At 40.7% G+C, this 24,502-nt stretch overlaps 1 protein-coding gene across 1 annotated transcript in view; it reads left to right on the top strand.

The window, feature by feature from the left end:
• Nucleotides 1–24,502, top strand: part of adgb (androglobin) — a 223,374-nt gene that overhangs the window by 7,769 nt on the left and 191,103 nt on the right. The window contains exons 3-5 of the mRNA XM_063057274.1: nt 11,056–11,157; nt 14,388–14,459; nt 22,233–22,433. Of these exons, the coding sequence (XP_062913344.1) occupies nt 11,056–11,157; nt 14,388–14,459; nt 22,233–22,433 (375 nt within the window). The remainder of the gene's footprint in view (nt 1–11,055; nt 11,158–14,387; nt 14,460–22,232; nt 22,434–24,502) is intronic.

Below are 24,502 nucleotides of genomic sequence, written 5' to 3'. Positions count from 1 at the left end.
TTTTGTTTCAATGGCTTCCTTCACCAGGCGATCCCAAAAGCCATTGGCACAGCACACTGGTTTTGTGCCTTTGAAGTGAATCCTCTGGCTATTGCAAATGCGACGTTCTGCTACTGTCAATTTCTCCAGGTAACCCAAATGGATGCACCTCCCACATCAAGGACCACAGGAGGTTTATCCATTAGGGTAACCAGAAAAATCAGTGGTAGCAGAACATTGCACACGCAATGGCCACTGGATTGACTTCAACAGCATAAAACCACTGTGCCTTGCCAATGACATCTGGGACTGCCTGGTGAAGGAAGCCATTGAAATAAATCTAGAGGGAAAGAATTTTAACAAAGACTAAGGTTCTGCTCCAAGTGAGAACTGGATTTCAATTATAAACAAGGTGGGACAGCGGAAACCTGATTGAATGAGAACCAGCCAATCAGGAGGAATGGACGACAGGGTTCTAAATATTACTGGACTAGATGTACCCAGGCATCAAGTCTGATGAAGATGGCAGAGTTTGTCATTGAAATATCGGTTAAATTCGATACCTGTACCCAGCTGGAAGCCCGAGACGAGTTTATTCATGAAATCAAATCCTTAGAAAGAGATGACATAGGATCAGAAGATGTAGAATCCTTGTGGGCAAAGTTAAGAAACTGCAAGAGTAAAAAGACCCTGAAGGGAGTTATATACAGGCCTCTGAACAGCAGTTAGTATGTGGGATATAAATTACAATGGGAGATTACTTGGTAGATTGTGAAAAGTTGGTTGCTGCTAGATCCCAAGAAAAGGAATTTATAGAATGCCTATAAGATGGATTTCTAGAGCAACCTGTGGTTGAGCCCACTAGGGGAAAAGCAATTCTGGATTGGGTGTTATTTAATGACCCAGATTTGATTAGGGAATGCAAGGTAAAGGAACCAGTGATCATAATAGGATAGAATTCACCATCCAGTTTGAAAAAGAGAAAATAAAATCAAATATATCAGTATTACAGTGGAGTAAAGGGAACTACAGAAGCATGAGAGAGGAGTTGGCCAAAGTTGGTTGGAAGGGAGTGCTAACCGGGATGACAGCAGAACAGCAATGGCTAGTTTTTCGCAGGAAATTCGGAATGTGCAGGAAAGAAACTTCTGAAAGTATTCTAAAGGGAAGATGAGGCAACCATGGCTGGCAAGGGAAGTCAAAGACAACATAAAAGCAGAAGAGAGAGCATATCACACAAAATGCTGGAGGAGCTCAGCAGGTCAGGCAGCATCTATGGAAAAACGTACAGTGGACGTTTCAGCTCGAAAGCCTTTGGCAGGAGAGAGCATATAATATTGCAAGAATTAGTGGGAAGGTTATAAAAACCAACAGAAGACAACTCAAAAAGCTATAAAGAGAGAAACGATGGAAAGCTAGCCAATAATATAAAAGAAGAACCAAAAATGTTTTTTCGGATATACAGTATAAAGAGTAAAAGAGAGACAGAGTAGATATTGGACCACTGGAAAATAATGCTGGAGAGGTAGGAATGGGGACAAAAAAGTGGCAGGCGAAACGGCAAGTATTTTGTGTTCATCTTCACTGTGGAAGACACTAGCAGATTGCCAGAAATTTGAAAGTGCCAGGGGACAGGAGTGAGTGTAGTTGCTATTACTAAAGAGAAGGTGCTTGAGAAGCTGAAATTCTGGAATAGTTCTGGAGGAGTGGAAAATTGCAAATGTCACTCCACTCTTTAAGAAGGGAGGAAAGCAGAAGAAAGGAAATTATAGGCCAGTTAACTTGACTTCAGTGGTTGGAAAGGTGTTGGAATCTATTATTAAGAATGAGGTTTTTGGGTACTTGGAGGCATGTGATAAAATAGGTCAAAGTCAGCATGGTTTTCTCAAGGGGAAATGTTGCCTGGCAAATCTGTTGGAATTCTTTGAGGAAATAACAGGGCAGGATAGAGAAAGGAAAGTCTATGGATGTTGTTTATTTGGATTTTCAGAACACTTTTGACAAGGTGTTGCACATGAAGCTGTTGAACAGGATAAACACCCATGGTATGACTGGAAAGATACTAGCATGGATAGAAGATTGGCTGATTGGCAGGAGGCAAAGAGTGGGAATAAAGGGGCTTTTACTGGTTGGCTGACAGTGTCTAGTGGTGTATCGCAGGGGGCTGTGTTGGGACCACCTTTCACGTTATATGTCAATGATTTGGATGATGGAATTGATGGCTTTGTGGCTAAGTTTACAGACAACACGAAGATAGGTGGAGGGCAGGTCGTGTTGAGAAAGCAGGATGTTTGCTAAAGGACTTAGACAGATTGTGGGAATGGGCAAAGAAATGGCAGATGGAATACAGTCTAGGGCAGTGCATGGTCATGCACTTTGGCAGAAGGAATAAAGGCATGGACTATCTTCTAAGTGGGGAGAAAATTCAAAAATCCAAGATGCAAAGGGACTTGGCAGTCCTCATGCAGTATTCCCTAAATGTTAACTTTCAGGTTGAGTCAGTGGTAAGGAAGGCAAATACAATGTTAGCATTCGTTTCAAGAGGACTAGGATACAAAAGAAAAGATTTAATGCTGAGGCTTTATAAGGCATTTGTCAGACATACAAAACTGTACTGTGAACAGTTTTGGGCTCCTTATCTAAGAAATGATGTGTTGGCATTGTAGACAATCCATAGGATGTTCACGAAAATTATCCTAGGACTGAAAGGGTTAATATACGAGGGTTGTTTGATGGCTCAGGGCCTATATTCACTGGAGTGTAAAAGAATGAGGGGAGATCTCATTGCCACCTATGGAATATTGAAAGGCCTAGACAGAGTGGATGTGGAGAGGATGTTTCATATAATGGGGGAGTCTAGGACCAGAGAGTACAGCCTTAGAGTTGAGGGAAGTCCATTTAGAACAGAGATGAAGATTTTTTTTTTATTAGCCAGAAGGTGGTGAATCTGTGGAATTTGTCACAGACAGTTGTGCAGGCCAGTTCAATGGATTTATTTAACGCAAAGGTTGATAGGTCCTTGACTAATCAGGATGTCAAAGGTTACGGGGAGAAAGCTGGGATGAAAGCTGAGAGGGATGAAAAATCAGCCATGATGGAATGATACTTATAGGTAGAATGTCCTGATTCTGTTCCTATGTCTTATGGTCTTATGAAATAGCTATATCACTGATCAAGCTGTTCCAGTCAAACTACAACACTATCCACAAAACTGGGAAATTGATAAGATTATGTCCAATCAAAGGATAGACAATTTCATTTAACTGGCACTACAGAACATTAGAATGGAATCAATCATTGATGAGACAATAGAAAGTGTTATAAACAGTGCCATTAGACAGCTCAGTCATTAATAGTCTGCTCAACAGTGTTCATTTTTGGCTCTGCAAGTGCTATTCAGCTCCAGACCTCATTATAGCTTTGGGCCAAACATTGGCAAAGGAGCTAAATTCAGACATGAGATGAGAGAGCTTACCATTAATCTCAAAACAGCATTAGATTGCACATTGAACTAAGGACTGGTGACAAATTTGAAGTTATTAGTAATCAAGAAAAAAATCTACACTGATGAGCATCCTACCTAACAAAAAAAAGGTGATTCTGGCTGTTCATGTAAGTCATTCAGTTTCAGGACATCATTGCAAATGTTTCCCAAGGTAGTGTCCTTAGCTCAATAACCTTCAGTTGCCATTTATAACAATGCCTGAAGAAGGAATGATTACATTCCCCATACAGTTTTTCATGTGATGAGACAGTGACAAGTTACATGCTTGCCACACAAATGACAGCAAAAATATTTATAGCAGTGAAGAATTTAATCATCTCTTCTTGATATTTTATGACATTACCATTGTTAAATGCCATCATTACCATGGACCAGAATCTTCACTAGGCTTTCCAGATAAATGCAAGGCATATCAGAGGCAAGGTGGCTGGTATGTCAAAGTCCATCCTTGGACCTCCAAAGTATTATTTTCATTACGACAAAGCACATCACAATGGAGTTGAATACTCTGCATTTCCTAGACTTTTGGAGCTACAATAGCATTCAAGAAGCTCAACAGCATCTAGGACAAACATCATGCTTGATTGGCCATTTTAGGCTTCGTCTCATTCCACCTTGTATCACTCAAACCTTTAACCTCCCAAGCCAAGGACAGCAACATCATTATCTTCAAGCTGTGTACCTCCCTGTCTTGGCTAGTTGTTAGTGTTACTTCTTATGCCTGGTTAAGATCCCTGAACACCCATTTCTAGCAGCACTGATGGAATATTTTCACCAGATCAATTGCAGTAGTTGAAAGGATGGCTCTTCACCACTTAAGGACATCTGGGAATGTGCATGAAATGCTGGTTTTGTCAATGATATCCACATCCAAAGATTAAATAAATAAAATTATTACCTATTTTTTGTTTGGATTAAGGTCAACCAGAACACCTTTAATTTTCTGTATTGCTTTGAACGGGAGTGGTAAGAATCAAGCTCATCTGGGGCACTGCAGATGATCAAGGTTATTTAGGTTGACTTTAATCAAGAAAAATAATTTTAGGAGTTTTGATAGGAGTCCAACAGCACTTCCAATCAGTGCCCCGTGAATCATATCAAACTCTGGACAATAAAAATGAGACTAAAGAGACTAAATTTAAACGTACTCTGCTAATGAAGAGTTCATTTGCTAATGTGGCAAAGGAAGACTGGGACTAAGAGGTTTATTGGCAGGAGGAAGCAAAGGACTGGCAAGACCTTGGGGCACTGTGCCTATGGAATTTCTGCCTTTGTACATCCATAGCTGTACAACCTATGCAGTGCCTTTCCCAGCTGTGTCATCATAGAAAAATGTGAAGTTGTCAGTACTTCATAAAACTTCCTGGAGCCAATAAAGTAACCACTGCTGTAATACAGGAAGTGCATGGGTCAGGTATGTGACTAACGCCAAGAGGGCTGGAGTTTGGGTGAAGCGAGTGGCTGGAACAGTGGGGTGGTGAGGGGCTAGAGCTGTCAAAGGTGAGCTGCAGGAGTTGGGGATTGAGAACTTGGACTGGGCAAGCAGATGTAGCTGGTGTTGTGAACATGACTAATCATTTAACAGCTATCTTGTGTCCAAAGGAACTACTCTGTAATATGAATTTCAGGACTGAGAACGTTAGGACCTCAATGAACAATCCTCATGACAAGAAAATCGATGTCAGACCTCTTAAGGATCCCACAAATACAGCTCTCCTCAGATAGCACCTCATTGATAATCTATCTGGTCCCAAATAACAGGGATCTCAGAATATCCATTGTGATTGGGTTATCCTGAATTCCTCCATAATTGGACCTTTTACCAAGCAAAGAAACGGATGAGAATGATGTGGAGATCAAGGAGCAGATCAACTGCAGTCATTAAGTTCCTGAATTGCGAGCCCCACCTTTTTTCAATGAAAAGAAACAGCTCTACAGGTGTCTGAAGGCAGAGGTGCAACCATAACCTAAGTAACATAGTGGATGTAGAGAATGCAGAAGGTTCAGCAGTTTGTTGACCCTCTTGCGATGTGAGCCAAAACTGGGGGTGAAATTATTATGGAAAGATTGAAAATCTGACTGAATGGTGTCATAACAACATCCTCTCACTCAAAGCAGCAAAACTAAAGAGCTGATTATTGACTACAGGAGGAGGAAGTTGGAGGTTCATAAGCCAGTCCTCATCAGGGAATCAGAGCTGGAGAGGGACAGTAAATTTAAATTTTGTTAGAAGTTTGTCCAGGTTCAGCACCTCACCTTAAACTTTGACAGACATCTATAGATATACAGAGGAGAGTATCCTAACTGGTTGAATCATGATCTAGTGTGGAAATAGCAATGCCCAGGTGTGCAAAAGTCTACAGAAAGTGACAGATACAGCCCAGTCCATTACACGCAAAGCCCTCACCACCATTGATCACATTTACATGGAATGCTGCTACGAGAAAGCTGCAACATCATCATGGACCCATACACTATCCAGGCCATGCCCTTTTCTCACTACTACAGGCAAGAGACACAAGAACTTAGGTCCCATATGACCAGATTCAGGAAGTTAGTACCCTACAACCAACAAGCTCCTGAACTGGTGTGGATAACTTCACTCACCACAACTTTGATCTGATCCCACAACCTACAGACTCACTTCCAGGGACTCTACAACTCACGTTCTCAGTATTATTTATGCTTTATCATTACAATTTGTCTTCTTTTGCACATTGGCTGTTTGCCAGTCATTACATACGGTTTTTCATAAATGTGATTGTATTCCCTTATTTTCTTGTAAATACCTGCAAGAAAGTGAATCTCAAGGTAGTATATGGTAACACAGATCCTTTGAAAATAAATTTATTTTGACATTGACTTTGATAAACAGAGATGCAGTCGGCACCTGCTGGAAGAAAGAATTCAAAGACTTCCTCAGTCACAAATCTGTCCTCAATGTGAGCATCCTAGACTCTGACCCACAGTAACCAATTAGAACTAAATGTCCTGAAACTCCTAGAATTCTATCTAGACTCTATCTCTAAAAACTCTATCTAGAATTCAAGGAAAATAATAAAAAGGTCTTAGAAACAATCAATACCCCTGTTGTTATCATAAAGTTTGGCAGTGAGGAGTTTTGGTCACAAATTCACAATCTCATTGTTCACATCTGAGAACAGGTGAATATACCAGGGAACCTTCAATGACTTGAACAATGGTAGCTACAAAGGGGTCACAGTAAGGAGTTTGTACATTCTCCCTGTGGCCGTGTGGGTTTCCTCTGGGTGCTCTGGTTTCCTCCCACAGTCTGAAGGTGTACTGGTAGTAAGTTAATTGGTCACTGTAAGTTGTCCCATGATTAGGCTAGGATTAAATCCAGGGTAGTTGGGTGGCGTGGCTCGAAGGGCTGGAAGGGCCTGTTCTGCACTGTATCTCAATAAAATAAAAATAAAAATTATTACTCTTACACTCCATCCCTCATACCTACACTCATACAGTCACTGTCCTACTGTATTTTCATATGCACTGCTGCTACCTAGAAGAGTTCCTCTTGCCAAGAGATACTTGGTCACTTTATCATTTCCTGTCAGTCACTTTATTTTTAGATGCTCCTGTACCTAACGTCAACTCTATGTACATAATCAGCCTATGTAAATAGTCACACTCCAACCGTTACTTGTACATTGTGTTTTATAGGATTGCTTTTATATTTATATTTATTGTGTATGTGTTCTTTGTGCTGATTATGTTTTTTTTAATGCTGCATCAGATCTGGGGTAACAATGATTTAATTCTCCTTTACACTTGTGCACTGAAGGATGACAAAAACGATCTTTTAAAAAAAAGTCATTTTAGATTCCTTCTCCAATGCATACAAGAGATTGGGCCTTACATTTAATATCTGCATCTTAAATGTCTGACACAACTTGCCTTGCTGCATCACACTGGCCACCTTACAATAAGAATTCACAAGACCCTGGACTATTTCCCCATATCTCAGGATCCACATCTCAACAAAGACAGACGTCACCTTCTCTGTCCCAATATGATCCCCATCCTCCCATGTGCTTTGAGCTCAAGACTACCTATAGTATGCACCTCAAGGGCACTGGAAAGTGATCAATCATGCTGATTCTACATAATACTTTGAATTCACCCAGAAGGATAAGAGAGCTAGTATCACAGTCCCCTTCAAGGTCAACATTCCCAGCAGTGATGCCTCAGTAATTCCCACTCAGCTATTTTGGGTATATCCAACACTAGACTCCAGAAACAGACACTCTATTCCAGGCTCTGTCAGCGAGGAGATCATCAAGCAGAGTGATGAAAACATTCCAGAATATGTTCAAAGCATCCACTGAAAAAGTGTAACATCCTCCTTCAACCCTTGGATAACTCTGGCTTATGAATACTCAAAAATGAAGAGGGGGTATTCAGGATGCTATTGTGAACCCCAGTGCCATGCATTGGGTGTTCACAAATCCTGTATAGGCAGCAGAAGAAGTGAACTAGCTCAAAAACTATCCATCTACCTGCCTTGCCAGCCACCTTCTGGCTCATCTGTACAAGAATCTGTAGTTTGCACATTGAGTAGCCACCCCAGAATCCACAAAACCAGAATGGAAGCAAGTCATCTTTGATCCCATGCAAATATCTAAATAGATGATGGTCCAATAGTTAATTCTGATCATAGTATACTACCTTCTTATTAATATATATATGATTTCTACCATTGCCTGTTTATATAGAAGGCAAAAAAAACATGGAATTAATTGAACTGAAACAAATATATAAACAAAATGGAATGTAGTGCTATTATTATAATTTCAACATTTAAATAGTTAAAACCAATTTTTAAAAATATTGAAGATAGGACACTATTGAATAATAATGTGGAATAAGTTGATCACTGTTTTGGCACAGCAGCAATCAAAATTATATTTTATTGTTCAGTTCAATTCAATTCAAGTTTAATTGTCATTCAACCATACATGAATACACATGAATACAGCCAAACGTGATACGGCCATAGCATTACTGTGGGGTCAAGGTGTTAAAAACACATTACTAATAGCCACACACAAGAACACATTCACAGAAAAAAAGAATCCCGATGCACCCCCGCCCACACCACCCCACCCGCAACACCACTGCTTGATGCCCAGTCCTCGAGTCAACAAACCCATATAGAGTATCAGTAAAATGCAATGATGCAGAATATGCATGTTTATAGTCCAGACCCCACACCCCCAAGTCCTCTGATATCATCTGACAGCTTGCCCAGACGCCAGCTAAGTGACACCGTGGCTTGGATGATTTTACAATTATACTTGGATGATTTTGCATGCAACATTACTGCAAAGTCATGTGGTAACGTTTCAAAGGAAGATACAGTAGTTAATTTCCTGAACTCACAATTTTTATGTTACCTTAAGGTACTGTTAAGTAAAAGAAAACTGCTCTAATAAATGCAGTGTTCTTCTTTAACAGAGTAATCCAGTGTTGAAGGACAGGAGTAACAGGCACATGGAAATGCTAACACCTGGAAATGCTAACACCTGGAAACTCCCCTACAACTTGCATTCTGTCCTGACTTAGAAATCCATCACCATGGGATGGCGATCTTGGAACTCCCTATTTAACAGTACTGTGGAGACACCTTCACATTGTAGATTGCAATGTTTCAAGAAGGAATCTCACATCAACTTTCTCAAGGAAAATTAATGATGGGCAATAAATAATGAGCTTGTTCATGTCCTGTAAAATAAAGAAAGTACATGTTTAATTTCTATTAGGGCTGACAAGTTGCAAAGTAACATTTGAGCCACGCAAGTGTCAGGCAATGACTATCTCCAACAAAAGTGTCTCTAACCATCATCCCTTGACATTCAGTGACATCACCATCACTGAACATCCTACTGTCAACATTTTGGGGGTTATCATTGATAGGAAACTGAACAGGTCTAGCCATATAAACACCATGGCTACCAGAGCAGGCCAAATGCTAGGAATCCTGTGGTGTGTAACTCACTTCCTGACTCCCCAAAGCCTGAACACCATCTACAAGGCTCAGGTCAGGAGTGTAATGGATAATATCCACTCGCCTGGATGAGTGCAGCTCCATCAACACTCAAGAAGCTTGACACCATCCAGTACAAGGCAGCCCACTTGATTGGTACCCCTTCCAAAACCATCCAATCCCTCCACAACCATTCAGTCCCTCCACCATCAATGAACAGTTGCAGCAGTGTGTACTATTTACTAAATGCACTGCAACAACACACCAAAGTTCCTAAGGCAGCACCTTCCAGACCCACGACCACCACCATCCAGAAGGACAAGAACAGTAGGTACCTGGGAACATCACGACTTGGAAATCCCCCTCCAAGTCACTCACCATCCTGACTTGGAAACTTATCACCATTCCTTCATTGTCGCTGGGTCAAAGTCACGGATTCCCTCCCTAATAGCACTGTGGTGTACCTGCACCTCTGGGACTGCAACGGTTCAAGAAGGCAGCTCAACACCACCTTCTCAAGCGCAGCTAGGGATGGGCAATAAATGCTGGTTTAGCTGACAATGCACACATCCCATAAATGAATAAAAAATAAGTCAGGAGTTACATTCACTTATAATTTTTTTAAGTGGTACATTTACTGACAAGTTGGGTAAATTATTAATCTGCACTGATAAACTGTGTTTTGAGCCCAGTTCTATTTTCTGAATCATTTTCCTTCTTCCACTCCTTACCTTTTGTCTCAAAGTATTTCAAAATCTGATTAACTATTCCCTAAAGCCTAATCTGTACCTACCTTAATCAATCTTGTTGATACCATTCTGAGGCTTGCAGAAGTTAAATCCCAGCAAAATGCTTAACTAGGTCAAGAGAAATTATTATGTGCTCTCAGTTTTATGTGAAGATACAAATTAAATTACCAATGGCTATTACGTTTTTGACACAACTAAATTAAATAATTTATTTTCTGGATCTGCTATGCATAAAAGGCCTCTAGTATTCAATCCAAAAACAAATCTACAAAAGAATATTCAAGCTGAAGATTGGAGAAAACTAACAGTCACTGGAAAATATATATTTTTTGTATCGCCTACTGCCAAGATCTAGATTCAAGTCAATAACTTACCAAAGAGAAGGTGTGCACAATCATAGGCTGTGCTCCCAACCATTCATTGTCATTCCCTTTCCATTGCTCCAGCAAATTCTCAGTTCTAGCTCAAAAAGTATGATAGAAAGGATCGTAATTAAATACTCAAATGCCCATGTGTGTACGCTTGTACTTTAAATACTTAATGCCACATTAATGCCATATGCTTAAAAGGAATTTCTTCTGAAATAATCTTAAGCCATAAGTAAATAGCGAAGGAAATGATGCAACAAATCAGTAGCAATTTTTCAATTTTGAGCGCAGGTGGCTGGTAAAGAGTGGTTAAAGTGGAGACAGAGTAACACCAAAAAAGCAGCAATTTTGGCACTTTCTTGTAAATTTCCTGTAACTGGTTGGAATAAAATGAATCCTGTTTGTGCTTCAGATTGTTTTTAATTAAATTATTACCTTGCCTTTATACAGCAGTTTTTTGATGACCCAGAAGGGAAAATTGAACTACCACTTTCTCTGAAAGTTCACTCTTGGAAGCGTCCTCATGAGTTTTTAAAAGAGAAGGTCAGTCTGGTGTGTACTCTATCTTTAGTCTCCAGAAGTTGCTGTTGAGGTTATTGTGATGATTTTTGAATTCTTATGTGGACTCTCTAGTGAACAGATTTGGCATCCAAACTTGTAGTGTGTCAGCCTTGTGTTCCTCATGGCGCTTTTCCTAAATTTTCCTGATTTGTTGTTTTTAGGATGATTTTTCTTCCAACTTTTATCTTCTACCAACTACTGTGCCTTTGAAGGAACCTTGAGAGTGAGAGTCATTACATGAAGCCGTGTTCTGTTTGAAACATTTTCTTTATTACATAGCTAGTTTTCAAAAATTCAGTTTAGAAGCCTTTAGTCAACAACTTTGTATATTTAGCTTTCATTCATTTGCTCACAGTAAGGTACATTTTTTTAGATGTACTCATTTCCCACAAACAGATAAGTAGGGTAATAAATCAAAATGCTGCAGACAGCAGCTGAGGAAACAACAGCCAAATTAACATTTCGTGCTGAAGATCCTTGGTCAGACTGAGAAAGTGAGTAAACACGCTTGTTTTAAATTGCAGCATAACAATGTTCCAAATTGCAGACAGTGTATTTTTTACCCCTATAAGAGCTTTATCATTTTATTGTGTTGCCATACAATTTGATGAGGAAATTAAAAGAAGGGTCATTGGAAACTGTAAACAGTTTCTTTGCATGAAACAGCAACGTGTTTCTTTGGAATTTTTGAGGCACATGTAGAAAATACAAGAAACAGACAGGATCTCCACCATAGATGGTCCTCAGCCTGGCTGCGAAAGGAGGAGAGTTGGGCATGGAGTCCTACCCCTCCTGCACGCCCCATCCTTTAAAAACCCATTGCTATAGAAACATCTACAGTAGCTCCAAAGACCTGATCCCTGAAAGAGGAAGGTTCTCCGAAGATGGGCTACACCTGGGGACAATTTGAAAGGCTGCCCAGGATAGAGAATTCTACTGAGCTGTTGTCGGTGGTGTATGCCACCAGGGGTGATGGGCTAAGAAGAAGAAGAAGACAGGATTATAGAGAAAATTATATATCACTGTTACAAATAGAGGTGAACCATTAACATCAAGCAGTTTTATGCACTAAATACAGCAGCAGCACAGGCCAGGGGGCTTTAAAGAGGTAACACTGGGTTAATTTTCATTAGACTGTCCATTGACTTTAACATGAAGTCCAGAAGACTTAATTTTCCATCTTTCTGTCAGTATCTTTTCCCCCCTGCAATATTATAATGAGGCCCAAGGCAAGCTTTTAGGAACAGCACCTCATCTTTCACCTGGCCTTTTAAATTTAATATTGAATTCTACAACTTCAGTTAAGTTAATCTCTCTCTCTCAGCATGAAACATTTTAACTTGAAACTTCAGCTCCATTTCTCTTCTCTCACTTGCTGAGTATTATTAGCATTTTCTTTCTTTGGCATTTGGACAAGCTGCTGGTGTCATTTAATGCAAGTTTTGTCAGTGGACTCTAATAAGGATCTTGCCATATTAAGAGTGCAGTGTTTTAAGGGTACGTGCAAGTGTGTATGTACATGTACTGTAAGCCTGACTGACCTATGATAGATCTCAAATTCAGTAGGGAACAAATGAAACTGCAAATGCTGAGATATGAAGCTAAAGGGATGCTGGAAGAACTCGGCTGGTCAAGTAGTATCTGTGGAAAAGAAAACCAGTTAAAGGACCCTTCTGGGGGAAGAAAGGAGGGTTTGCAGTTCTTAAAACATGGGAGGAGTGAGATGTGGAACAAAAGACAATGTGGAGATTGATTAAGACAGATGTGGTCTTGAGCAAATGTCTGCTAAATGTAACAGATGTTGTATTGAAAGGAGGCAAAAAAGGGCCATAAGTACAGTAATGGGAATCATTGAGAACAGTTTACCCGAAGGTGGGAAATATAATTTTTGTTCCAGAAGGTGACAAAGTGCCAAGACAGAAGACGAGCTGTTGTTTGTAAAGTTCACGTTGGCATTACAATAGCAGTGGAGAAGGCCACAGACAGACAGGTCACAATAAGAATGGGATAGAGAATTAATATTGCATGGCTCAGATCCTTGCAGGCTGAGCACAGGTGCTCCACATAGTGATGACTCAATCTGTAGTTGGTTTCTCCAACATAGAGGAGGCTACATTTTCAGTAATACTGTGCAGGTTTTGTTTCAAGAAGTAGATGCTGAAGGCCCCTGCTGGTCTTAGGAATCCTGGATAAAGAGGTTAGGCTTCAGGTCCATTAGGTGTTGAAATTTAAGAGTCATATTATTGCAGTGAGCCCTGGGATTCAAAGATGAGGGATATGGTTTAGAAATTAGATCATAGGTCACAAAGTTTATCTACCATTGAGATTTGGTGTCTACAGGACATAATTTACTGATAGCTGGGTTTCAAGGGTTGTGTGCCCATTTCATTAATCAGTTATTTCAATGAAAACTTCAAGTTCATGATTATTGGATTCTAGATTCAGCATCCATTTTTTTCTTTTCCACTCGGAATTTAACACATACAAATTATTATTTTGAAGCACAAGGAGCACAATTTACTTGCTAGCTAATGCATTAAAATATGAGAGCATGCAATGTGTCTTTTGGATATTAATTTTTAATATGCATGCAACATTTGCCAGATATTCAGTTGAAGGGCTAAAAAGTGCAATCTGTTTGCCAGATACAGGGTTTAAAGACCAGTAGGTTTGGTTGCCGGAAAGTGGGTTGAAGAAATAGTGAGCACTGTTTGTTTGCTAGGTTTGAATATAATGACAACTTAAGACCCGGTGTGTCAATTAGATGCTGAGTTTATGAACATAGTGCAAATTGAAGTTGACACTGGCAAAGAAATGTAAGGAATTTAGGCAACATTTAATGAGGAAATGGTTGATTTCGTGAAAGTGACTTCTAGTTTGGCCAATGGAACGAAAAGATAGAGCAATGTTTCAAAACGGCTGTTAATTCTTGAATTAATGTAAGAAACCATTCTGGAAGTTTGCAAAGCAAGAGTAGATAGCCCAATATCCTTCCATGAAAATACTGACACTCTGGTGCTAAATAAAATTTCTTCTCATGTATTACAACAGTTTAGTAATGTAAAACCAGTCACAACATACGGCAGCTGCAAGTGAAACATAAGATGGTGATCATTTGGGGGTGAGGTTGTCAATCAATCGCAGGTTCTACCCCATTCTTCAATGTACTATTCCAAAGGCCTGTAGAGATCTTTTAATAACATATTGTACATTAATTGCAGAATCCTGTTGTTGTCAAGAGAGAAAAATGGTTTGACTTATTAACTGCTAATGAACATATTCTAGAGAGTGAGGTGAGTGCAATAACTACTCTCAAAACATTGCATATATTTATTTCTCATTTTCACAAAATACTTAATGTTTGTAAAACATGGATGCCATAGTCATATGTTGCTTGCATGTTTTGTGTGCTGATTTTATTGGAGGTGTATGTCTATATTTATCTCTACTTTATTGGGATTATGTTTACTTTATTGAAATTATTTTCCGTCTATACTTCTTGCTGCCTCAGTAAAGCAGCCAGCATTATCAAAGATCCCACCCATCCTGAACATTCTCTCTTCTTCTCCCTCCCATCGGGCAGAAGATAAAAAAGCTTAAAAGCACATACCACCTGGCTGAATGACAGCTTCTATCTCACTGTTTTAAGACCACTGAATGGTTCCCTAGCATGATACGATGGACTCCTTACCTCAACATCTACCTCATTGTGACTTTGGATCTTACTGACTACCTGTATTGCACTTTCTCCATACTGAAGCACTTTATTCTGTGCTCTGTTACTGTTCTATTTTGCACTACCTCAGTGCACTTTTGTAATAAATTGACCTGTATGGATAGGGTGCAAGACAAGCTTTTCACTGTATCTCTGTACATGTGACTATAATAAATCAGTTTACCAATTTATATGCACAGCGTCCTGATTTCCAGGTTTAGAGAAGTGGTAAGGGGTATGTCACTCAAGGGTATGTCACTCATGTATATTGAAAATCAGCATGTTGTAGTGCTAAATCTCTCGAATTACTGATACAACTGTAGCCCCCCGGTAAGCCTCAGGCTCGTTCAACTCGCTTTCGTCTAGTGGGAGCAGCCTTCGGCCCCACCAAACTGGGTAATCAAGTTTGTGTGGATGCTGTGTGATGTACCCCACCCCGCCAAATAACAGTCAATACACCATATGCGATTAAATGATAACACTTTATAGATCTTACTTGAACCATGTCATTAATAGAGATAAAATATAAAAGGAAAATAAGACGCCAAACTTATCAAAGTTCAACCACCTCATGCACAACAGTTGGAGCCCAAGTAACGGAGTCTTCTTTCCACCATTCAATCCCCTCTGCCCCCCTCGACCCGCCACCTGGGACCAACCACGGTGGTCGACCAGACGCTCCACGCGAGTCTGTCTTCACTCCTCTCCTCGCCAAAGACCCTGGGCCTCGGACTCCCGCTTGGGGTCCGTCCCGTCGCCCAGCTTACAGCGTCGCATCTCCTCTCTCTGTCCCCATCTGCCTTCTCCTCCAAAGCCTGTGAAATACAATAGCTTACAGACACACAAGAAAGAATAACATCTATCCCAGTTGGTTCATTCTCTCTCTTATCAATAATATAACCCAAACAAGCAGAGAGAGAGAGAGAGAGAGAGAAACCTCCTTACATTGCAGTTATTATTACAGAAAAGCCATTTTAATTACAACATAACAAAGAAGCCATTTTGTTAGCCTTCGCAGTAACATAAAAGAAGAAACTCCTTACGCAACTAATGGCATGAATTACCCTATATAAAATCCAAATTTTAGCAGCAAGAAGAGCCTCCATAAAAATGTACTATATAAAGGAATCATCAGTTACGTGCAGATTTGTTTTGTGGTTGAGTAGAAGGACAGTTAGTGTGGTGATGTGCTTTGTTTTTTTTACATTGGAGCGAAGTTTCGATTCCTGAAGTTTTCAGTATGCGATGTTGTTGAACACACATTTCAATCTCAGTCTAAACCTGGTGGAACCAGAAACTGGAGGTTTTGGGGTTATGTAATGTAATACGAAGGAAGATGCAAAAACTTGTGGAATACAACTCTCTGCCTGCAGAGGAAGGGTGGGAAGAGAAGGCTAAGAGAACATCTGATTGAACTGTTTAAAGTTAAGAAATGTTGGATGTTAGATAGGAATAAAAAACTATGCGCTTGGTCAGTAACCAGAAGAGGTAAATTTAAGATTAGCTCTGAAACACAGCAAGACCTTCATTGTTTTTATTTGAATAGTCTTTGAAGTCAAAGAGATGACAAACTCCAAAAGAGTTCAACATCTCATCTCAATGGTGCAGTAGTCCCTCAGAAAATCTGCAGCTTAGTTCTGTCAAAAATATGGTGGGACTTAAATCCACAACCTTCTGATTTCAATTGCAAGACTGCTAAACTGAATTATAATTGCAATCTGTGTCCATGTGGCTGATTGCTTTCTTGTTGTTACATAACAGGCTACACAGGTGTAGACAGCCCTCATGCTAACATGGTTGTTCAATAGATCACACAGAATTTCCAGCACAGAAATCGGACATGGTGCCCACTTGATCTGTACCAGTGTTTGTACTCAGTGGGAATGTTATCTACGCTGATGAAACACAAGTTGTAAATCTACATTCTGAAATTGGTTCATACCAATCCACTCTCATTTTTTATTTAAATATATTTACCTAATTCTTACTACAGTACATAAAGTAGACTATCAAATACAATCACCTCCCTCTGGTGCCCCCTCTTCCTTTCCTTTCTCCATAGTTCAGTCTCCTCTTCTATCACATTTCTTCTTCTTTAGCACTTTACTTTTTCCACCTGTCATCTCCCAGCTTCTCACTTCACCTCCCTCTCCCACCCACCTACCTTCCTGCTCACCTGGTCTCACTTGTCACTTCCCTTCCTTCCCTTCCCCCACCTTCTTCCCCTTCCCTTCCAGTCCTGACAAAAGTTCTCAGCTCAAAACACCAACTGTTTATTCCTCTCCATGCTCCCTGACCTGAGTTCCCCTACCATATGTGTTTATAAATTTTGCAAGTCCAAAAGCTAAAGCATCATTTGTTTAATGTTCCAATAAAACCATCAATCACAGGACAACATCTGACATATTCTCATTCCAGATAAATTGGATATGATCAACAAGTGAGGCATCTTGCAGGAAATGAATTATACTGTCAAACTTACATCCACTGTGATGAAGTGCTTTGAGAGGTTGGCGATGAAACATATCAAATCCTGCCTGAGGAGTGACTTCGATGCATTTCAATTTGCCTACCGTCACAACAGGTCACCATGAGATGCCATTTCATTGCCTCTTTACTCAGCTTTGGAATACCTAGACCGTGAAGATGTATACGTCAGGATGCTCTTAATTGACTACAACTTCACATTCGACACTATCATCCCCTCAAAACTAATCATTAAGCTCCAAGACAGAGTCCTCAATACCTCCTTGTACAACTGGATCCTTGAATTCTTCACTTGCAGACCCCGGTCAGTTCAGATTGGCAACAACATTTCCCGCACAATCACCACCATTGTTGGCCAAATCAAAGGTGGTGATGAATCAGTGTAGAGGGGGGAGAGTGAACGTCTGGCTGAATGGTGCCACAGCAACATCAGCAAAACCAAAGAGCTGATTATTGACCACAGGAGGAGGAAACTGGAAGTCCATCAGCCAGTGCTCATCCTGGGATCAGAGGTGAAGATGGTCAGCAACTTTAAATTCCTTGACATAATCATTTCAGAGGATCTTCCCTGGGTTCTGTGTGTAAGTCCCATTACAAAAAAGACACACCTGCGCCAGCAGATGGACCTCTGCTTTCTGAGAAGTTTGTGAATATTTTACACATCACCTAAAACTTTGACAAAAGTCTATAGCTGCATGCTGGGGAGTGTACAGACTAGTTGCACCTAACCTGGTATGACAACATCAAAGCCCTTGAACAGAATAGCCCACAAAAAGTAGTGGATATAGCCCAGTCCATCACAGGTAAAGCCCTCCTGACCATTGAGCACATCTACAAGGAGCACTGTAGCAGGAAAGCAGCATCCATCATCAAGGCTCCCCATCATCCAGGCCATGCTCTCTTCTCATTGCTGCCATCAGGAAGGGGGTACAGGAGCCTCAGGTCCCATACCACCAGGTATAGGAACAGTTATTACCCTCAACCATCAGGTTCCTGAATCAGTGTGGTTCACCCAAACACTGAACTTATTCCACAACCTATGGACTGACTTTCAAGGATTCAAGACATAAAAAGCAGACACATAATAAATAATAGCAGGAAATTTTATTTATTTATTTATTCATTTGTCTGCTTTTTATGTATTGATTAGTTTATTTTTATTTTTGTATTTGCACAAATTTTCTATCTTTTACATATTGGGTGTTTGTCAGTCTTTGTGTGTGGCTTTTCACTAATTCTATTGGGTTTCTTTGCATCTACTGTGAATGCCCACAAGAAAATGAATCTCAGGTGACATATACTGTACAGTGCAGAAGTTTTAGGCACATATATATAACTTGGGTGCCTATGACCTTTGCACAGTGCTGTATGAGTCCATGTGCATGGAGTGGAGAGCGAGATTATAAATCTGAGCAAAGAATGTTAGGAATAGCGAGGGTGGAGAACCAAGGGAGGGGTGTGGGACAGGTGGCAAAGAAGGAGTGCTGGGGCAGGGGTTGGCACAGTAGCAGACACACCCAGCCCTGAGACTCCAGGCAAGGTCATTTGATTCCAAACAATTGCCTTGGTGATCACTACAGACTGTCTCTCTGGTGCTTCCTGCTCCCTCCCCTCTTCCTTCCCCCTTTCCTAACCATGATTCCCTTCTTCCTGTCCCCTTGCATTCTGAGTCCACAATAGAGACTCATATCAGAATCAGGTTTATCATTACTCACACAAGTCATGAAATTTGTGGGGGTTTTTTGCGGCAACAGTACTGTGCAGTACATATAATTATGACAGTATTGTGCAAAAGTCATTGCCACCCTAGCTATATATACCTTGGCTCAATATTTACGTAAGACTCTTTCCAAAGTCCCATTTACCTCAAGTCTTTTCTCTTCCTCATTTAAGTCTGGCATCTTGCCTGTACCTTCTGCTGCTGCAAGACACATGACAAAAGTATCTTTTACAATAAGTCCAACTTCAGGAAGCATGGGGAGAAGTACTTCAGTAGTTTTTCCAATAATATATTAAAACGCAAGAATGCTTTTCAGCAAGTAAGATATAGTAATGAAAACACGAGGAAATCTGCAGATGCTGGAATTTCAAGCAACACACATAAAAGTTGCTGGTGAATGCAGCAGGCCAGGCAACATCTCTAGGAAGAGGTACAGTCGATGTTTCGGGCCTTCTAAGGGTCTTGGCCCGAAACGTCAACTGTACCTCTTCCTAGAGATGCTGCCTGGCCTGCTGCGTTCACCAGCAACTTTTATGTGAGATATAGTAATATTTGTTTCACCTTTATGCTTCCAGAAACAGTTCGTGATAGCTTGACAAAAGTTGATATTAACATTAAAATCCGCAACATTTTGTATAGCATTTTACCCGAGCCAATTTTCAGTAACTCCTGTTACAGGCTTAGAAATCAATAATTTTATGAGAAAGGCATTTACTTCAAAGTTCCAAGTAAATCAAAGTACATTTATGTCACCATATACAACCCTGAGATTCATTTTCTTATGGGCATATTCAGTAAATCCAAGACCCATAATAAAATCAGTGAAATACTGCACGCAACAGGGCAATCAACCAATGTGCAAAAGACAACAAACTGCAAATACAAAAGAAAAAAGAAATAATAATAATAATAATAAGTATTGAGAATGAGAAATGAATTGCCCTTGAAATAGAGTCCATGGGTTATGTTGGGGTGCGTGAAGTTATCCCCACTGGATCTAAACCAGTGGTCCCCAACCACCGGGCCGCAAAGCATGTGCTACCGGGCCGCGAGGAAACGATATGATTTGGCGATATGAGTCAGCTGCACCTTTCCTCATTCCCTGTCACACCCACTGTTGAGCTTGAACGCACACGAGGTCATTACCCACGCGTCATCCATGTCAGCGCAGGAAGGAGATCAACTCCTCAAGCTTGCAAATGACGGCGGGCTGAAAAGTATGTTTGACATAACATCTCTGCCGGCATTCTGGATCGAAGTCAAGGCTAAATATCCTGAGATAGCCATGAAAGCACTGAAAACGTTGCTTCCATTTCCAACATATCTCTGCAATGAATGCAACGAAAACTAAATTGCAGAATAGACTGGACATAAGGAACCCCCTTCGAGTATCGCTGTCTCCATCACCCATCGATGGCACCATCTCATTGCAAGGAAACAAGCCCAGGACTCCCACTGATTCAGCGATATTGGTGTGTTGCGATGATTTTATATGTTCATATGAGGAAAATATGCGCTGTGTGTTTAATATCCAAACGTGACTTAAAATGCTATGATGCTATTGACTTATAAGTCACTTAGATAACCATATAACCATATAACAATTACAGCACGGAAACAGGCCATCTCTGCCCTTCTAGTCCATGCCGAACGCTACTCTCACCTAGTCCCACCGACCTGCACTCAGCCCATAACCCTCCATTCCTTTCCTGTCCATATACCTATCCAATTTTTCTTTAAATGATAATATCGAACCCGCCTCTACCATTTCTACTGGAAGTTCGTTCAACACTTACTTCAAGCTCCCCTGTCCTCCCCTGATAATTGACATCACTATATTCATGTGAGGAAAATATATGGCTGTATGTTTAATATTAAATGCGTTAGATAAACCCTATTGGAAATGAAATTGAGTGTATTAGCGACTTATCACCTATATTCCAGTCGTGATTAACACCCCCCTCTGAACAGAATCGCCAAAAACGATTTGTAGAAAAAGGTCAGCATGTACATGCATGCGCACACAGGTGCCCATGCAAGCCTTCATGGTCATGGTAGTCTTTCTCGGGGTAAACACAACGTATCTGACTGCTACTCTTGACCGTTGGCAACCCTACCCCCCCCCCCCCCCGGTCAGCCAGTCCACAAGAATATTGTCAATAATAAACCGCTCCGCGGTGCAAAAAAGGTTGGGGACCCCTGATCTAAAGCATAGTGGTTGAGGGTTAATAACTGTTCCTGAACCTGGTGAAGTGAATCCTGAGGCTCCTGTACCTTCTTCCTGATGACAGCAGCGAGAAAAGAGCACGACCTGGGTTGTGGGTGTCCCTGATCTTGGATGCTGCTTTTCTGTGTAGATGTGCTCAGTGGTGGGGAAGGCTTTACTTGTGAAGGACTGGGCCACATTCACTACTTTTTGTAGGATTTTTCCATTGAAGGATATTGGTGTTTCCATACCAGACTGCGATGCAGCCAGCCAATATGCTCTTCACTACACGTCTATAGAAGTTTGCCAAAGTTTTAGATGTCATGCCAAATCTCCACCAACTCCAAAGAAGTAGAGCTGCTGCCATGCTTTTCTTCATAATTGCTGGGCCCAGGACAGCTCCTGAGAACTGATAACACTGAGGAATTTAAAGTTGCTGACCCTCTCCACCTCTGATCCCCCATTGAGGACTGGCTCATGGACCTCTGGTTTCCTCCTCGAAATCAATAAACATCTCTTTGGTCTAGGTGACATAAGAGTGAGAGGTTGCTGTTGTGGCACAGCCATCTTCACAGACTCCCTCCCATATGCTGATTCATCACCACCTTTGATTCAGTTAATGACAGAGGTGTCATCAGCAAACTTAAATATGGCATTGAAGCTGGGCTTAGCCACACAGTCATTAATGTAAAGTGAGTAGAGTGGGGTGGGGGTGGGGGGGAGCTAAGTACACGGCCTTGTGTTGCACCTGTGCTGATAGAGATTGTGGAGGAGATGTTGCCAATCCAAACAGACTGGGATCTTAAAGTGAGAAAATAAAATAAAACTAGGAAGTAAAGGAGTGGGTTTTATAAGTGAAGGCATCGGCAGTTCTCTTCAGAAATGCATTGCTATCTTAAAACACTTGAAGTGATTTGTTCTGTTTTATTGTTTATCAGTTGATGCGATGGATTATCAGTGAAATCACAATGCTGTGGAACACCTGTCTAAATCTTACATCAGACAGCAAAAACTTACTGGAAGAAACGGGATCCTCCTGGAAACCCTGGGAACACATTTATGCTCTTTGTAAAGCTGTGAAGGGGCACCTACCTCTCTACAATAGCCATGGAAAATACATTGTGAGGCTGTACTGGATGGTAAGAGTTTGGTTTGAATTTTCTATAGACTTACAACTGAATGCTTCATTTTAAATATTAAGATTTTGATCTTGCAGTTAGAAGGCAAGCTTACTAATTGGGCAAGACCTACTGGCCTGATGCCACGACCTAAATTGCCACCTGTGGCTACCTCACATCTGTAGCTTTCAGGTTTGGATGCAGGTGACCTCCGTTATTTGGACACCACTACCTTGGGAAACAGATACTGCATCTCTGCTCATCCTACATCTATCATAATTTTATGTTCCTCTGTCATGTCACCCCTCAGCCTACTTCGCTGATCCAGCCTATCCAGTCCTCAAATTCAGGTAACATCTTTGTGAATCTTCTCCACACCTCTCCAGTTTAATCACATTTTCCCTACAGTGTTCTGGCCAGAAACACACAGAATAGTCCAAACATGACCTAACCAACTTTTTGTACAATTGTAATATAATGTCTCAACTCTTATACTCTGTGCCCTGGCCGGTGAAGACAAGCATGCCATATGCTTTCCTCACCACCCTGTCTACTTGTGCTCTCATTTTCAGGGAACTGTGTACTTGCATCCCAAAGTCTCTGTTTAGCAACTCTCTCCTGGGATCTGCTAATTCACTGTATGTGTCCTGCCCTGGTTTAACTTCCCAAATGCATCACCTTGCATTTGTCTGAATTAAACTGCACTTGCCATGCCCTTGCCCACTTTTCCAGTAGTTCTACAGTATATCCCTTGGTAACCCTAGAGAACCCTTGTCACTATCCACCAGTTTTGGTATCATCTACCTACTAGCTAATTATGCCATCTACATTTTCGCCCAAATTATTAATATAAACAATGAACAATAAAGGCCACAACACCAATCTTTGTGATACACCATTGGTCACGACCTCCAATCTGGAAAAATCAACCCTCCATTGCCACTCTCTGCTTCCTATTACCAAGTCAATTTTGTATTCCGTTTGCTAACTCATTCAGACAAGTTTACTAGACAGGCAGTAGCTTGTGGCTGTAACATATACTCTATAGAATATCACCCCAAGTGCTGGTAAATAAGGTACTTGCTAGATAGAACGGTGGGTACTTGATGATTAGCACAGCCATAGTGGGCCAAAGACCCTGGTTCTGTGCTGTATGACTCTGTGGCTCTGTGAGTAGCAGTGAAGATTGAGTATAATAGTCATCTGAAATGAGATTATTGGACCAGGTAAATATAGCAAACGACATTAAATTAGAAAATGTTGGTGTAATATGGAAGGTAGTAGAATTAGTTGGAACATTTGGAGGTAGAAATTATTTCATTTGGAGTAGACTATAGAGAAGAAAAAACTGGTCCAAACCTTGCTCCACATTGACGCCTGGTGGCATAGGGATGGAACTACATGAACACAAACAATTATTTTTAATAGGACAATTGCAGCCACAGGCAAAACATGGTAAGAGTGTATTGTACAGTATATAGTACTGTGGTGGCTATGTTGCAGAAGGAATATTCCTGAAGTTATAAATTAAAATCCTTTTTATCAGTTTGAGCAATTGAATATCTGGAAATAATATGCTGGTGTAATACATTTAAAAAATGCTACAAAGCTGATTTAAACACAGAGCTGGTTTGCTTATGTACCTGAGGGGAAAAAGCTGTACTTCCTACTCTGTCTATCCTATTCATGAGCAGTCCCACATCAGTGTGGTTGACTTTTTTAACATGTCTAGAAAGACACTCAGCTGCAAGGAGTTTCACGGAGAAACCCCACACCTCTGCCATTGAAGGATGACCAAAGTCCTCAGAATGAGTTTTTTTTTCAAAAACCTGGAACCCCCCCCCCCCCACTACATTGCCACCTGCTGGCATGGTAGGCAACTACAAAGATAACCAGGGTGGAGATTCAGTTAATTTGAATAAATCTATGCAGGTCTTCATATGTAACAGGTGAGTTTAATCATACAATGGAATCTTAAATATTATTAAATCTAAAATTGAACAAATTACTGAACTAGCAACTAAGTCCAAAGTGTTTGTTGTATTTTGTAAACCAAGTCAAATTACTGCTTGAAAGCAGATATGATGCAC

The sequence above is a fragment of the Mobula hypostoma genome, chromosome 8 (assembly GCF_963921235.1).
Source record: "Mobula hypostoma chromosome 8, sMobHyp1.1, whole genome shotgun sequence".
Classification (NCBI taxonomy): domain Eukaryota; kingdom Metazoa; phylum Chordata; class Chondrichthyes; order Myliobatiformes; family Myliobatidae; genus Mobula; species Mobula hypostoma.
This window is presented reverse-complemented; position numbering and strand designations above follow the sequence as displayed.